Below are 16,860 nucleotides of genomic sequence, written 5' to 3' on the forward strand. Positions count from 1 at the left end.
AACCATTGTACTGCCCGTCTGGGAGGAAGGACACTCCTGAAGGATTGGGCATGTGCCTAGTTCCCCCTCCCTCATCCAGTTATTTCCTTAGAGGGAATCAAGAACAATGGATCGGAGGACACAATGGATCAGAGGATGCCACTCCAGAAATGTGTTTCATTTGCCACTTCCCGTTGTTTGTTCTTTCTGCTATCTCCTGTTCTGTCCATCATGTTCTCGTTTCATGAAATGAGACATTGTGTTTATCTTTGGGGGTAATAAGAAGAGTAATGAGGGGGAGACTCCCATTTCTACTCAGACAGGTTGAGAAAGGGAAGACCAGGGAATTAAAAGACAGTTGAGTCCCTGGAGCCACATCAGAGAAAAAGAGCTCAGATATGTTGTATCAGACTGTAAAGTATGAGCCTACAAAGCAGGAGACCTGAGTTCGATCCCTGAGTCAGGAAGATCCCCTCGAGAAGAGAATGACGACCCACTCCAGGATTCTTGCCTGAAGAATCCCATGAACAGAGGAGCCTGGTGGGCTACAGTCCACAGTGTTGCAAAGAGTAGGATACGACTAAGCGACTAAGACTTTCAGATTTAGGGTTAGCTTGAAGAGGCTGGGACTAGGACTGAGCAGAAGATCCTCTGTGCCACTGGTGGGCCATAGCAGCTGGGACTCAGTGAGGACCAGGCTGGAAAGACCCATTTGAAAAACATCAGGGCAGGAGTGAGATCAGTGAGGGCCTTTCTCCTCCTCTCTGTCTCCATCTTGAGTTTTTAGGGGAACTGAGTCAGCTTTAGCACTTGACCTTGAGAAAGAAGGAAAAATTATCAGGGAGGATAACTTGAAAACAACATGAGTGAATGGAGAAATTAAGTAATGTTTATTCATTATACTCTGGGAAATCTGCTAGACTCTTGGTTTGCTTATTTCATTGAATCCTCATAATCCCACAAAGTACACAGTATTGACATTCTGATTTTAAAATGAAACTAAATGGCTCTATCATATACTCTTACAGCACTCTGTACTTTTGAATCACTACCTGTTTAAGATTTCTCTTCCTCGCCAGTTACACCAGGATAGGGGCTTGTCTTTTTGTTTTCACCACTACATCACTGGCATGTGACACTATACCTGGCCCAGAGGCTTTCGATAAATATGTGTTTAAGGAATGAATAAGAGAGGTCATGTGACTTGTCAAAAGCCACAAGGTAAGTGGTACAACCAGGATTTGAATCCGGGACCGTTTGCCTCCAGAACCTGTCTCTGACCTCGCTATCCAACCTCACCAAGTCCTTTTATATGTTGTCTCACTTCTAAATGTCCTAGCTCAGTGACCTTTTCCCTCAGCTGCTTGTGAACACGAATGTACACTGTCTACCAAGAATTCACCTATTCAGGGAAAGCAAATGAGAGAAACAGCCCATCTGGGGTTGTGCCCTCTTCCTACCCTCTTTGTCTCATTATCTTCTTCCTCCAAGAAGCCTTTGTAGACACTCCACCTGTCTACCTGTCTCCCTCTCCTCTGGCCTTATTGGCCCTTCCTAAACCCATGCCATAAAAGTAGCCTCAACTCACCTGGCCTCTGACGCTTCCATACATACTAGTTATGCGTTATTAAGGCAATTTTGTTCCACAATATACTGAAGGCAAATGTGTGCTCAGGCCTGTCTGTGCCAGGCCCAGTGGGTGGACACTGAGATGAATCAGACACAAACTCAAAGAACGTATATTTAGTGGAGAAGGCAGACATTAGACAAAGATACAATTAACTGGAGCACAAAGCAAGATGACCTAAATGGTATTAAAGAAGTATGAGCAATATGTTACATGCATAAACCTTAAATACTTAATGATTATTTTGAAGAACATATCATAGAAGGTCACAGCTCAAAGGGGTCATCTTGGTTCAACTCCTTGCTTTCCAGTGGAGGATTCTGGGACCCAGAGTAGGGCAAGACCTCATCTGAAGTCTCACAAGCCAGTCTGACTGAGCCAAGACTAGACTTCAGTTTTTCTGAAGCCTAGCCCAAGGCCCTTTCCTTGTCTGCGATTAGCTTGATATGTAGCAGTCCCGGATCCCATGAGATCATGATATTCTCAAAGCCAAGCCAGGTTCTCCCACTTAACCAGGACCAGGCATGAACAAGACCAATGCCTTAGGAAATGCAGTCATCCCAGGCTGCCAATCCAGCCTTTTGGTCTCCTGCACCTATCTTTACCGCTACGCTTCTAAAATTGACTTTCAAATATTTTTGCAGAAAACTTTTTTTTAGTGAGCTTTTTATTCAGAACACTAGTATATAAGTTAGATAAAAGCAAACCAATTCTAGTTGAAGGGAAGGAAGGTCAGAGCCCCACTCTTTTCCTACCCTCAAGTCCTGGGAAGAGAACTTGAGAAACACAGTTCAAAAACCTTTGTTCTAGGACACAATTTTTAATGGCTTCATGAAAGCCATTTTAATAGGTGGTCCTCCACTGAACCCTGTCTTTAATGGGAACTCACAATGCTTTCTTCATCATCAGATGCCAAGCACCAGCCACGGGCTCCCATTAGAATATGGAGGGAAATCAGATTTTCCCCTTGTCCTTCCTGGTTTCTTCTCCTCCTCAGAGAGGAGTATGTCCCAAGTGTTGTGGGGAGGGAGGAGAGAGACCCAAATTCTGCCTGGAGGTTCTGAGGATGCTTGAGCAGAAAGATCATGGAGAATGAATTCATCCACTCAGTCATTTGCCAGCCTGAATCTGATGGAGGCTTTAACATCTGTTCCCATACCCACTAGCTACATGTACCATCAAGCATTTGAAATGTGTCTAGCTAAAATTCAGATGTATTCTAAGTGTAAAACATACACTAAATTTCAAAGACTTAGTACAAAAAAAGAATGTAAAATAGTTTATTCATTTTCATAATCAATAATTTTTATACTGATTACATGTTGAAGTTGAATGACAATATTTTGCATATGTTGGGCTAAGAAAAATATATTAGTAAAATTAAATTTTACCTGTTTCTTTTTAATTTAATTGGGGGAAGGACTTATAGCTGGTGGGATCTTAGTTCCCTAACCAGGGATTGAACAGGTGCCCCCTGCAATGGAAGGGTGGAGTCCTAACTACTGAACTGCCAGGGAATTCCTTCTTTTTACTTTTTAAAAAAATGTCAGCACCAGAAAATTTTAAGTTACATATGTGGGTCACATTTTCACTAGACAGCACCGGGAGAGTCTACCAAGTGCAAGGCAGAGGTGGTGTGTGTGTGTGTGTGTGTGTGTGTGTGTGTGTGTGTGTGTGTCTGTGTGTGTCTGTGTGTGTCTGTGTGTGTGTGTGTGTCTTGTTGGAGGCAGTGGTCCATTAAGGACAGATTGTGAAAGGCTGAGTCTATTTCGCCTGGCAGTCAATACAGAAGTTAGGCGGAAGGAATAGAATGCACAAAGACCCAAAGATGTGGGCAGGCACGCTGTGTTTTGGGAATTCATTCTTATATTAACATGATTTTTAAAAAGAGGAAAAGAAGCATTTGTTGAGTGTTTACTGTGAGCCAGCCATTGGCAGCAGGCCTTTTACATCCATTCTCATCTTCACAACTACAGGATGAAGGGGATGTTATTCTGTATTGCCAAAGATAGAATGGAGGCTCAGAAAAGTTGAACAGTTTATTCTAGGAGTTGTTCTTCCTCTTTCTCTGGAAAGCCTCTTGGAGACAAGGAGCCTTTCGTTAACGTCTCTGTTTTCCTCCACAGCACCGAGCACGCAGCCCTCCACGTGGTAGGCACTCAAAGTTTGTGTTGGACGAAGAATATTTTCTCAAGTCAGAGCTCCACGGGCAAGGCCTAGGAGCAGAAGCACCAGAGGGCGCCCACGAGCCCGCCCACCCGCCGGTCCCCAGGGCCCCAGCAGGATTCTGGACTGGGTGCGGCCCTTCTGTCCCAAGCAGTTGCGCGCCGCAGCGAGAAAAGGGGGCGAGAGGAGCCCCACGTCCTGGCCTCGCCCCGCCTCTTCCCCGGAGCCCAGGCGCGCGGAGCCGCCGGGTGCGGAACGACGACACGACATCCTGTTTTTGGGGCCCGCGGCTCCGCCTGCGCCTCTGCTGATCTTGTCTTTCCCCGGGTGCTGACGCCAGCTCCCCTTCCCCCAGTCTCCGCACCCTTCCCAGGGGTCTGGGGCCTTCCCACTGCTGAATCACTGCCACCCCGAGCTCCCCTGGGGCTCGGGGCAGGGGTGGGGACTGTCCCAGCCGGACCCATTCTGGCCAAACCCCAGCCTGGGCCATCGCTCGATCCCGGGGCTTGACTGAAGGCACCAGGCCTAGGGGCGCCCGTTCTCAGCATCTTCCCGCAGGGGTGGGGGGGCAGGGAGATACGGGGAGAGGGGGACAAAACCCAAGCGCCTAGACTAGGGCCTCTGCTGGGGTGGGGGCGGCAAGAAGAAGACTGACCTTGGCCGCCCTGACCTAAAGGGCCTCAGAGGCAGAGGGCTGGGGTGAGGGAGCCCAGCACCCGGCCGGGGGCCTGCCGGCCGGGGGCGGCCCGGGGTGGGGGGGCCCGGCCCGCGGACTTCCTGGTCGGGCCCCGCCCCGGCCCGCCCCCGCGCCCCGGCCCGCCCCGCCCCGCCGGCGGGCCCGCCCCCCCCACTTCCTCCGGCCTCCCGCTCTCACTTCCTTCTCGAGCCCCGAGCCGCTGCCGCCGCCCCCAGCTCCCCCGCAGCGGGGAGGGCACCAGGTGAGGCCCGGCACCGGCCGGCGGGCTGAGGGTCCGGGGAAAGGGAGCCCGGCCGGCCCGGGACTGGACGCCAGCGCAGGCCCGGGAAGTTTGGCTTCGGGAGGCCGCGGCTGGAGGCGCTCGGCTCGCTCCAAGTTGGGCGGGCGCGGCCGGCCGGGAGGGGCGGGGACGGGCACGGGCCACTGCGAGCCGGCGACGGCTCCGGGAGGGTGGAGGTTCCTCTACCGAGGGCGGCGGTACCGGCCCCCGGGAGCCGCAAGGGATCCTGAGGCCGGAGGGGCCCCCGCTCCGAGAGAAAAGTCTCTGAGGGGAAGAGCTCAGAGCTGGGAGATGGGACTCGGAGATGGGGTGCCCCCAGGAGTTGCGGGAGGGCTGTTCTGAAGTGTGTTGAGGGGAAGGGGCCCCTGGGCTAGAGAACTGCTTTGGCAGTTGTGACACTTGTGAGGTAGAGAGAGAGGCTGTCTCTTGCCTCTGAAGCCCTGGGCTGCGGAGAAGGAGCTCCTTCCCTGGAAGATCGAGGCCGGTCCAGACTGCAGCCCAAGGGTCCTCTGTGCTGAGGAGGATGAGGGAGCCCCGGCCGACCCCAGTGCTTCTCTGTGTGAAGCATAACCTCTCCATCCCTGGAACAGAGAAACAAGTATTGTAGTGAGCAAACATCGGCTGTGCCTAGCTCGCCGATGCCTGGCACTGCTCTTTGGCAGGGTAGACGGAGGAAGGGAAGGAACCAAGTCTTCCCCTGTGACAGAGTGGAAGGGCTCTTATTCGGAGGTGCTGATCATGGTTAGCGAGAGGGACTCACTGAGAGCAGGACTGTTTTTAGGAGATGGGGAGAATAGGACTTCTGGGAGGCCACAAAGACTCTAGCCTTGGAAAATGATGAGGAGCCATCTCCTAGTCTTCCCTCCCCGCCATTGTTAGTCCCTGAATTCTACAAGTTCTCATTCTGTCTTCCTCCATTCCTTCTTCAGACTCTACCCTCGAACCCTCTGTCACCACCTTCTCGCATCCTCTTCAGTTGCTTTTCCCCCAGACACAGAGTCACGTCTGGCCCCTGCCCTCTCCCCTGCCCTGCTTCTCTGTTCATCCTTGTCCTCTTCCTGTGGCCTCCCTGCTCCCTTCCTTGCCCAGCTTCTGGCTCCTGCACACATATCCACCCTCTTGATTCTTCATCTGCCCTCCCTCTGATGGACCCCTGTCTTCTCCTTCCCTTTCAGTAACGAATCTCCAGCTTTTGGGAACCTTTCAGACCACCCTAGTTCAGAGAGGCGGGCTGCAGCCTCCCCTTGATAAAGTGATGAAGGGTTTGGAAAACCTCTGTAGATGTGTATGTGCGTGCAAGTGTCTACATGTCCATATCTTTATCTTTTGGAGACAAAATAACTGCCCTCAGCCTTGAGAGGGCCCAGAGCAGGGGAAGCTAGCAGAATGAAGGGAACCTGCAGTGGGTGAGGTTGTGGTTAGGTAGGAGGAAGCAGTCTGTAGCATTCGGAGTATCAGGGTAGAGTGACACAATATTGAATAGGACTGGTGAGAGAGGCCGTGAGAAATCAAAATCTCCCAGACCCTTAGGTGCTTGGTCAAGAGGCCGGGCCTGGAGCCTGGGGGACAACCTAAAGGTCCCTGACTCCATTGCTCACTGGTTCCAGCACCACCTGGTGGGGAGAAGGGGACCAGGTCAGCTAGGCATGATGGAAGGAAAGTGCAGGGTTCAAGAGGGAAGGCTATGGCCGGTTTAACTTCAATCTTAACTGTCTTAGTTCCAATTCAGGAAAAAAAAGAGGGGTATGAGGCAAAGGTGTCTGCCTGCTCTTTCCTGCTGCTTCCAGGGCCTTCCCAGGCCAGGTTCCCACGTGCCCTGGGCTACATCAAGGCCTTGGTGACCAGGAAGCTCTCTAGAGTTCTGCTTATCCCTCTTCCTCAGGCATCCTTAATATTCCACCTCTCACCTAAGAGCCTATTCCCTCTCTTTTTGGAATTTATTCCGAGTCTAACTGAAATCCAGCCTGGCTGTTTGTAAGCCTTGCTGTCCTGTTCTCAAGCTCCTTTCTCAAGCCTTTGGGATGCATTCTGAGAGATCCTGCTTCCCTCTGCCTTCTCAGGTCTACTCGATTCATTTCTCTCCACTAGAGGAAGAGAAGTGGAGGAGAGAAAGTGCTACTTTTGTGGGCTTCCCAAGCACAGCTAGGTTTAAGGACCATTCCTGTACCCCGTTAGGTCTGTTTCCCTTCTTACAGTTGTCTTGCTCCCATGATTGTTTCTTCCTCCGCACTCCTGTCTGTCCTACTGACATTCTGGGAGGTGTAGAGATTTGGCCCCAGCAGGAAGTCCCAGGGACCTGCATAAAAATCCCAGCTCAGGGGAGGACATATATACAAGGAATTTCCCAGCATCAGAGCTCAGTTAAAAAACCACCCAGGAGTCCTGACTTCCCACCTGCCAAACCAGTACTTATTTTAGATAACTGAGCAACCAACAGGATTCTAAGAGTAAAGATAGGATGGATGAAACAGGGGTTCTCCCAGACAAGACCTGGCCCCACTGAAGGTTTGAGTTAATTGCATGAAAGTCACCACCGGAAAAATATAACCAAGGTGGGAGAAATCTAAGTGGGGAAATATTTTGCAGAGGGTGGGGGTAAGGAATATGTACCTGCTATAGGAGGCTGCCATTGAGGTTTTGGCTAAAAAAACTATAGTCAGGGTCTTGACGTGAAGAGAAGTGACTCAGGTCAAGATCCTGGTTGAGAATCTAGGATACGGAGAGTTGTTTCTGGCAAGATGTTAAGGCAGATGAAGTAGCTGGTGTAAGTTTTTAGGGGGTCATGAGCAGGAAGATTTGAGAGGTTGTGGCTGTAGTGAGACAGTTGGGAAGATGATGAATGCAGGTAGCTGAGCAACTAAAAAGAAGATGGGGGCCCAAACTAAAGACCTCTCCAGCATACACAGTGTATACCTGTGAGTGGTGAGGCTTATAGGGTTCTGTGAAGAGGGAAACCAAAGACAAAGCCTGGGCCGCCTCCCCAGTACAGATTGGTTTTCCTGTCCAGGGTCCAGCTTCCTCTTTTGTCCTCATGTCATGGGGTAGGGCATCTCCCCCAGAGCTCCAGCCTAGAGGAGGCTCTCCTCAGCTGGGACAGGGTGGCTGTCTGTCCAGTAATGTCAGTTCTGAATTACGGATGCCCCAGCACTGGCTAGGCATGAGGGCCTGGAAGTAAAACGGGCTCAGATGTCAAGCTGGCCCCTTTGGCCCATTTCCTGAAGGAATAAACCATGATGGGGGTCATCCTGAATGAGGTCAGAGCGATGGGCCCATTCCCAGGCTAAAGGGCAGGAGACTCAGGTCCTTGTCCTGGATTTGCTTGCAGTCCTGTATATAACTCTCATTAGCTTTCAGAGCTTGTGGCTCAGCTTCAGAAGTAAGGAGTTGCCTATCAATAGCTCCAAAGAGCATACGAAATACTGATAGCTCTGACTCTCCTTCCCTCAAGAGGCTCCTCAGAGCAGTGCCCCCGACTCTGGACCCCACCTTGAACAGGCCTAAGTAGCTGTCTGGGTGTTTGGCCCCTTTCCCCAAAGCACAAGAGCAGAGGCCAGAGAGTCAGGGACTTTGCCAGGGGACAGCAACATGGGGGAGTACCCGATGCCCGGCTCCAGCTCTGCCCCACTGACAGTGGAAAATAGATGCCGGAGTTTCCTCCCTGATGTTTTTTTCCCTTGTGGAAACCCCCTCAGGTCTGGGGCGGTGTTGAAGTGACTGGGCAGCCCTGGGTCTCTGGGTATTTTCAGGTGGGGAGGCAGGATTGGGAGGATGGCACTTCTGTACAGCCTCGTGTGAAATGAGCAGAGGCAAAGGAAGTGCCACTTCGCGGGCCTTCCGTGGGGCCCCAGGACTGCTGAGCTGCTGTTAGTGGGGAGGAGGAAGCAAGTGTTCAGCCTTCCTCTGTGCTGCCTGCTGGGGGAGGGGGGGCAGCCTCCTTAGCCTGCTGCGCTGGCCCTGGGGCTGGCTGTGTGTGGAGCACCCCAGGTGCTCGGGCACCAGGAGAAGAAGGAGAGGAGCTGGGACTGAGTGAAAGGGTCCCAGCCTCCCACAGCCCTCCCAGCTATAGCTGTCTTGTACCCTCCTCCTCCCGGATCCCTAGTGGGTAGATTCAACTCCCTCCATCTCCTATTCTGCAGAGTGCAGGATCCTCCACAGGGGCTAAAGGGTGGAGAATGGCAAGAGGTGGAGAATTCTCCAGCGTGAATTTTTTTTTAAAGGCTGGGAACTAGGCTGTCTCGGGTTCTGTCCCTGCTGATGGGAGAAGGGGAAGAAAAAGCAAGACTCAGCCCTTGGCTTGGTCCCAGCCCCATGCTGACCTCATGTCTCCCCCAGCTTCCTCCTGCTAGCCCAGCTGCAGCCCCTTTGAGCCTCTTCGTACCATCGCTCTCCTACTCCCCCCTTCAAACAAACAGACAGACTGGCAGAACTTCTGAAGCTGTTTCTAACACTGACCATGACCATGACCCTGACCTCATCTTTGGCCAGCCCTGGTCTTCAGATATTCCCAGTCCTTAGCCTCATCAGTACCACTTTTCCTACCCATCTTCCTCATCGCCACTGGACTAGAGCTATGCCTGCTCCAACCCCTCTCACTCTTCCAGCTGAGGGACAGGGCACTCCCTCAGTTACCCTAAATCATACTCCTCAAGGGGAGGAAGTTAGTTACCCTTGTCTGGTGTCTCTTGGGCCTGGAGGCTCTTCCTTCTTCCCAGAATCAAAGTCTGAATTGATGAGAGAGGAGGTGTGTGTCAGTCTGCAGCTTTTGCTCAGCCCTCTGCTGGGCTTGTGGAAGTAGGCAGGACAGATTTCCCTCCTCATGAAGCTCGAGTTAGTTCAGCACAATGAACTTAAATAACAGTACTGGGGGAAGTGAGGTAGAAGAAGGGATGGTGTCCTTGAGAAGCTGGGGAATGGAGCTGGGCCCTGAAGGACTGGGAGGCTGTGGAGTGGGGTGACAGTGGAAAAGGAGCAGAATCCCAGGAAGAGGAACTCCCATGTGCAAAGACATGAAGGACAGATAGAGTTCATTCAGCGATTTACTGACAGCCACTGCGTGCTGTGCTTAGCCCAGGAAGACATGGCCAGGACCTTACCCTCTAGGCCCTCCCAGTCTAGTGACAAGAGATTCAGATAAGCTTCCACGTGACTGAGATAGAATGCACCTGTGAGAAAATCAGGACCCAGACCTTGGATGGAATAAGTCATTTGTGACTTGGGTGGTTTACAAAAAAACTTCCCTGGAGGAGTTGGCAGTGGTTGTTGGCTCTGGAGGACAAATTAGGGGATTGTTTGAGGCAATTGGAGTCTTTTGAGCTGCTGAGTGGTGGACTGAAGGGTGGAAATGGGGGAGAAATGCTGGATTCCCACCAGGACAGTGAATATGGCTACTTGACGTGTTTTACGGAAGAGAATGTGGAGGCTGCTTGTGGAGAGGATCTGGGTGATGTGGCCAGAGCCTAGGATCAGAATACCCCGAGTGATGAATTATAGTTAGAATGAGTTTGAGGGTGGACTGCAGGCGGGGATCTCCCGTGTCAGGGAGGCAGATTAGAAGGCTCCAGTAAGTTCCCACTGCCTTCATACTCCCCCGGCTCTTAGGGCCTATTCCTCCCCTCCCCCACTCCCAGTTGGGACACTTCCCCTGCTACAACTGCCACAGAGATCTGGCAATCAGGCAATATGCTGCTTCCTTTCCCTCCCCCATTCTGGGCCTGCCTGGGCCACACCCCAAGACCAGGCCCCACTGGGTACAGGCTAGGCTCTGGGGACTATGCTCAGATAGGATGAGCCCCTTGGACTGTGCTCCCTGCGGGAGCCAGGTCAAACTGGTACTGGGAGGAAAGATTCTTGCCTAGCCCAGTCAAGGCTTTGGGCTGCCACTCCTGTCCAGTAAGATTCAGCACTGCAGTTTGGACTATGGAGGTGTCAGTTCAGTTCTGGGCTTCTGACCTGTTTATGCAGACCTCAGTACCTGAAGCAGAAGCAAGCAGATCAGAAGCCTGTACTCAAGATTTTTGGTGGGGGAGTCGAGGAGGTCAAACTTCAGTATTGGTCAGGGGGACATCCACAAGCTAAGGAACTTATATGTGACTGCTGCAGAAGGAGAGTGACTCAGAGCCAAAGAAGCGTTATAAGGGTGGCCACACTGTCGAAGTTCAAAGAAAGCAGAATTCAGTAGCCTCGTGGTACCATGAAACTTAATCTAGGCCTCGAGTCAGGAAGATTTGAAAGGGGAGAAGGAGTGGCAGCAGAGAGAAGAACAAGAGGAAAAGTTCAGAGGCCAGAATGATCCTGGCCTGTTTACATAGGACAGTGAAGACCCCTCTGGAGAAGGGAACTCCCATTTCAAAGCATCTGCTTAGTACACACACATTGTGTATCAATGCACTTCATCCATATAACAGCCTTATAAGGTTGATACTATTACCTAGCTCATCATGGCAGAACTAGGATTTGAACCCAGCTCTGTGGAATGTGTAGAGTGCTCAGTCACTCAGTTGTATCCGACTCTTTGTGACCCCTTGGACTGCAGCCTGCCAGACCCCTCTGTCCGTGAGATTCTCCAGGCAAGAATACTGGAGCAGTTGCCATTAACTTCTCCAGGGGATCTTGACCCAGGGATTGAACCCTAGTCTCCTGTGTCTCCTGTGTTGCAAGTGGATTCTTTATCTGACTCCAAAACCTTTGCCAGATTATGAAGAACTCTGAAAGCCAAGATGAGGGACCAGGCATGATCTGAATTAAGCTGGGACTAGAAAGCCAGAACAATATGGCTAAGACTATACTAACCTGCAAATGTTTATTTACATACTAAACAAAAGTTCTGTTTTTGTTTTTTTTTTTTTAAGTGACCTAGTAAATAAGTCACAGTCAATCCCCCAACCCCAGGCAGGCCATTGTCCTTGTCTGGCCTCCGACAGCATTGACTGTCCCTTTGTCCTGCATGGTACAGGGTAGATCCTACCTTTTGAGCATGCGCCCTCCTTAAATGAGCTATGGGAACTTATTTGAACCAGTTCAGGCCATAGGTGTTCAGAGAAAAGAGTTGCCCTGGGAGAGGAGATAAGGGTCTGAGCTATCCTTGAATGGGGAGAATTGGGCTGCCGCCACCTCTCAAGCACCTGTGTACTCAATGATTCCAGCCTCTTGGTATGAAAGGCTTTGCCTTTGCCACCTTCTCTGTGCAGCCCACTTCCAAGTTTATAAAGCATATTCATCCCTGTGCTCAGGATCCTCACTCCTGCCCTTTGAGACAGGGAGGATGAGTTTTGTCATATGGGTCATACAAATGAAGAAACAGGTTCCAGGAAGGGAAGTGAGTTACTGGCTTAAGGTCACCAAGTCAGCTGGTAAGGGTCACTTGGAGGCTGTTGACACACTGAGGAAAACATAGGGCTTTGGATTGCAAAATTGGGGTCTGTGTTTAAAAAAAAATGGGGTCTATGTTGAGTCCTGTGCTGACTAGCTGTGTGATGTTGAGTTATTTTAACTGCTCTGGGTTTGTTTCCTCATCTGTGAGTATGAATAGTACCAATGAGTAGTTAGAAGGATGAAAAAATGTAATACCATGTGATCTGTAAAGGGTTGTACCATGGAGGGCTTTAATCAAGGGGTAGAGTCAGCAGGTGATCCCAGGTCAGAGTCAGGGATCTGGTGCCCTTGGCCCTATGTTGTACTGCCTCTGCCCTGCCTGTTTCTGGACACTACCTCCCTCGTGATCCTTTTCCGGTGTCAGTCCCTGTTCCCTCCCCAGCCCGGAAGCTTCCTGCTCCCTCCTCGCTCCTTTGAGGGCTGATTTACTGATTGCTGGTTGATAACCCCTCCCTAGAAAGCTGCGTGGAGCCAGCTGTCTCTCGGGCCTTGTGACTGTCGGCCAGAGTCCCCTCCTTGCCTTCCTGCCTGGGCCAGCCCAGTGCTGGGCTCGAGGGGAGGGGTTCCTGGTCACAGCCATGCTCTGGCCTCGTGTGCTGCTACAGATTTACAGGCCTAGAGAGCATCTGCTCTTCGAGATGCTGGGTTCTCCTCAACCTTCCAGTGGACACAAGGAATGGCACCAACACCCCCCTCCCCAAGATGCTGTCTCTTTTCCCGCAAGGAAGAAGCCACAGAATCCTGAGAACATGAGCGTGCCCTGACTTGGGCTCAGGTGCCAAGGTCTTAGGCATTTGCTGACTGACTCAACCTTCCCACCCCCACCCTGTGCTCCCAGGGGCCTTTCCTATCTCCATCATCCTGTCCCCTGCCCCCGGGCTCCTCAATATCTCATCTCATCCACTTAGTATCCTTGCACGGCTTTTTTCTCTCCATTTCACAGATTGGGAAACTGAGGCCCAGAGAGGGTAAGTGCCTCTTGCTTGGTTGCAGTGAGTTGGCAGCAGAGCAGCCCTGGGGCTAGGACTTGGCTGAGTTCTCTTGACTTCCAGTCTCAAATTCTCAAGTGCCCTGGAGGGTCCTTGTCTTCTTTCTGGACCCATACCCTTGAGGCCCTCTATCCACTCTCCTGAGGTTGAACACACATTTATTCATGCAAATAAGATGGAAATATTTTTACTGTAAACCAGAGAGGCAGCGTCATAGAATGAACTCACTTCCCTCCCAGCTGGTCCCAGGAGAAGCTGGGGCCTGGGAGGGAGCTGGGAGGGACTAAACCCTGGATTCTCTGCAGGTTCCACACCACCAGAATTCCTTTTCTACTTTCCAGTGATGGAGTCCCCCTGCGCCTTCCAAATTTGATTTTTGAGGCTTTGGGACCAGTAGTTGAGAGGACAGGTCGGAGGATAAGGGTTGGCAGACCAGGGTACAGTTTTGCTGTGTATAAAGTGAAATGGAGAAGATGGGCCAGGGATGATAGTGCTTGGGTGGAGCAGGAGATAGCGAAGAGAACTGGGTGTGTCATACTGTCATACACAGAGCTGTCCCTTCCCAGGGAGCAGGGACCTGGTTGTGAGAGAGCTGCAGGGAAAGGAAGTAACATACTAGCCAGAAAAAGTCCCCCGTGGCTGAGAGGAAGTAGTCAATTAGAGGACTACCCTTGCCACAGCAGTATAAATAATCTCAGGGTTTCCGGAAGCTCTGTTCTGTTCCAGAACTCGGAAGAGCAGTTCCTCACCTCGAGGCCCTGTGAGCTGCAGAGATGACCGGGTGATGGTTGGAACGGGGACTCCTCTCAAACTTACCCCACTGATAATTACAGCAGCTGACTTATTTGCCACTTCCTGTGTGCCACGCCTCATGCCAGACACTCTCTATATGTTAGCTTATCTTATACTCTCACCAACTCTATCCCCATCTTACAGATGAGAAAATTTGAGGCTTAGGAAACTTAAATATGTTGCCTGAGAATCATCTTTGACTAGTTGGTGGAGCTGTGATTAGAATCCCTGACCAATCTGATACCAGCATGTCTTCTCAGTGATAGTACTTAATGACACTGTGTTCTCTGCCCAAAAGTCCAGAAGCCCCTCAGCTTCTTCAGAGGCACAGGCCATGGTCTCAGGGAAGAGGTAGAAGATTAAGGGGAAAATCAAATTTTTGTCTTATTCTTCTGTTCATCCCTCTTGGCTGGGCTTTAGCCCACCTTGAGAGAAGATGCAGATGTCTGGGACCCCCGGCCTCTGCCTCGCTCATCATTACACACCCAGATTCCAGACCAAATCCCAGCCTTGGCTCTGTCTCCAGTGTTCCCCTGCACTGAGTCGCCAGCCTGGTTTTGTGTGGCCAGATAGGGTTTCCCATGCTTCCAAGAATGATGGGTAAGCGCTCCCTCCTTTTCACCATTCCCAGGGCACCCTAGTTTGAGATAGGGCGGCTGCCTAGAGAATTGTGCCTCTTACTCAACAGGTTTCTCATTACACATTTCGGTTTGCAGTCAGTAGCCAAGATGTCATGTTTGGAATTAAAGCGTCAGTGCTCTAGGGCTGGTGGGCCCTGAGATGGGAGGCTTCACCCGTGGCTGCATCTCAGAGTGACCTGTGCCAGAAGCTGTCTCCAGTCTACTCAGTGGGAGGGGTGCATAGCTGATAGAGGATCGAGTAGATCCCTGCACGTGTGCACCATCCTTTTGTGTCAGTACCTCCAGGAGGAAAAAGAAAAGTAGCTAATACTTATTGAATGCTTATTACGACCAGACCCTGTACTAAATGCTTTATATATGTGTTAATGTATATAATCCTCACAACCACCCAATGAAGTAGGTATTACTTCATCCCCATTTTACAGATTAGGAAAATGAGACATAGAGAGGTTAAGTAATTTGTCCAGGGTCACAAAGCTAGGAGATAACAGAACCAGATTTTGACCTTAGTCAGTCTGGCATCAGAACTTACATGCTTCACATAATATATTACACAGTAGTGCCAGCCTCCGTATCCTTGAGCATCCTTGCTTGGTCTCAGGACCTGTCTCCCATTTTGTGTCTGTCTGTCTGTGGTCTGTCTTGATGGGATTGCAGGATGGTGTCAGGTTAAGAGAACTGGAGCTGGTTCTCTTCTGTATGCCCCCATCCTTTCTTCCCAGGACTCCCTAACCCAGAGTATCTCTCTCCTGTCCACAGGTCGCTGCATCCAGAGGGGCCCAGAACGGGAAGGAGGCACAGCCTCCAGGTAGACCGACAATGCAGAGCATCAAGTGTGTAGTGGTGGGCGATGGAGCTGTGGGCAAGACATGCCTGCTCATCTGCTACACAACCAACGCCTTCCCCAAGGAGTACATCCCCACAGTGTTCGACAATTACAGCGCCCAGAGTGCAGTGGACGGGCGCACGGTGAACCTGAACCTGTGGGACACAGCGGGCCAGGAGGAGTACGACCGCCTCCGCACACTCTCCTACCCTCAGACCAACGTGTTTGTCATCTGTTTCTCCATTGCCAGCCCGCCCTCCTATGAGAATGTGCGGCACAAGTGGCATCCAGAGGTGTGCCACCACTGCCCTGATGTGCCCATCCTCCTGGTGGGCACCAAAAAGGACCTGAGAGCCCAGCCTGACACCCTGCGGCGCCTGAAGGAGCAGGGCCAGGCGCCCATCACGCCGCAGCAGGGCCAGGCGCTGGCCAAGCAGATCCACGCTGTGCGCTACCTCGAGTGCTCGGCCCTGCAGCAGGACGGCGTCAAGGAGGTGTTTGCCGAGGCTGTCCGGGCTGTGCTCAACCCCACGCCTGTCAAGCGTGGGCGGTCCTGTGTCCTCTTGTGACCCTGGCACTCAGCTTGGAGGCTGCCCCTGCCCCTCCCCAACCAGTTGTGCCTTTGTGCCTTGGCGCCTTGTCTGCCCCCAGCTGTGCCTTAAGGACTAATTCTGGCACCCCTTGCCAAGGGGGCTCCCCGAGTGCCTTTTTCTCGTGAAGGAGGCCCACAGGGAGAGGGGCGTTGGGCCCTGCCCCACTCTGCTTGGGAACACCAGGAATTCTTGAAAGCTCACCCAGGCCGAGGACGGGCCCCTCCCCAAGAAGCCAACCAGGTGCCCCCTCCCCACTTCCCCCTACTGACCAGATGTTGCTGCCTATTGTGGTGCCTTCTCTCAGGTTAGGAGCGCACCGCCATCCCTAACCCCTTCCTCCCTGCTCTTCGATTGCTCCGCCCTCATGATGCGCTCTCCCTGCCCCAGAGAAGGAGCCACAGAATCCTAAGAAGATGAATGTGCCCTAACCTACCCTCCTGTGCCCAAGCCTTAGCATCCGCTGACTGACTCAGCCCCACCCCCACTCCCTCTGGGCTCCTGGGGGCCCCTCCTACCCCCATCAGCATCAATAAAACCTCCTGTCTCCAAGGGCCCTGGCTCCTCCCTGTGTGCTGGGCATTGGGGGTTGGGCAGGGACCAAGCATGGGCTAGGGCTCCCCAGAGACTGGGAGCCTTTTGTTTCCTGCAAGAGGGGACAGGGGACAATAGACTTCATTGTGGTCCCCCCACCCCCCAATTTCCCTAACAAAGCTCTGGGCTCCCTTGGAGGGGCCCCAGTCTTGTCCTGGGGCCCAGCCACAGATTCTGCAGTAGTTTGGGATGCAAAGCAAGAGGAAAAACTTCCTTATCTAAGGCCTAGAAAGGGAGAGGCTGAGTCATCAGCCTGTAGATAGGTGCTCGCACAGTCAAGCACCTGAGACCTGTCCCCTTATACCCCC

General features: G+C 52.0%; 1 protein-coding gene across 1 annotated transcript; it reads left to right on the forward strand.

The window, feature by feature from the left end:
• Positions 1-4,610: 4,610 nt before the first annotated feature.
• On the forward strand, positions 4,611-16,510 carry RHOG (ras homolog family member G). Its single transcript, XM_061149040.1, has 2 exons — positions 4,611-4,710; positions 15,302-16,510. Exon 2 carries the CDS (start codon positions 15,362-15,364, stop codon positions 15,935-15,937), a length of 576 nt encoding a protein of 191 aa, XP_061005023.1. The 5' UTR covers positions 4,611-4,710; positions 15,302-15,361; the 3' UTR covers positions 15,938-16,510.
• Positions 16,511-16,860: the final 350 nt, after the last annotated feature.

This window comes from Dama dama, chromosome 1 (genome assembly GCF_033118175.1).
Source record: "Dama dama isolate Ldn47 chromosome 1, ASM3311817v1, whole genome shotgun sequence".
NCBI classification, from domain to species: domain Eukaryota; kingdom Metazoa; phylum Chordata; class Mammalia; order Artiodactyla; family Cervidae; genus Dama; species Dama dama.

Excerpts from the sequence above, each read along its gene's own strand:
- RHOG (XM_061149040.1), top strand. The coding sequence starts at position 15,362 with ATGCAGAGCATCAAGTGTGTAGTGGTGGGCGATGGAGCTGTGGGCAAG.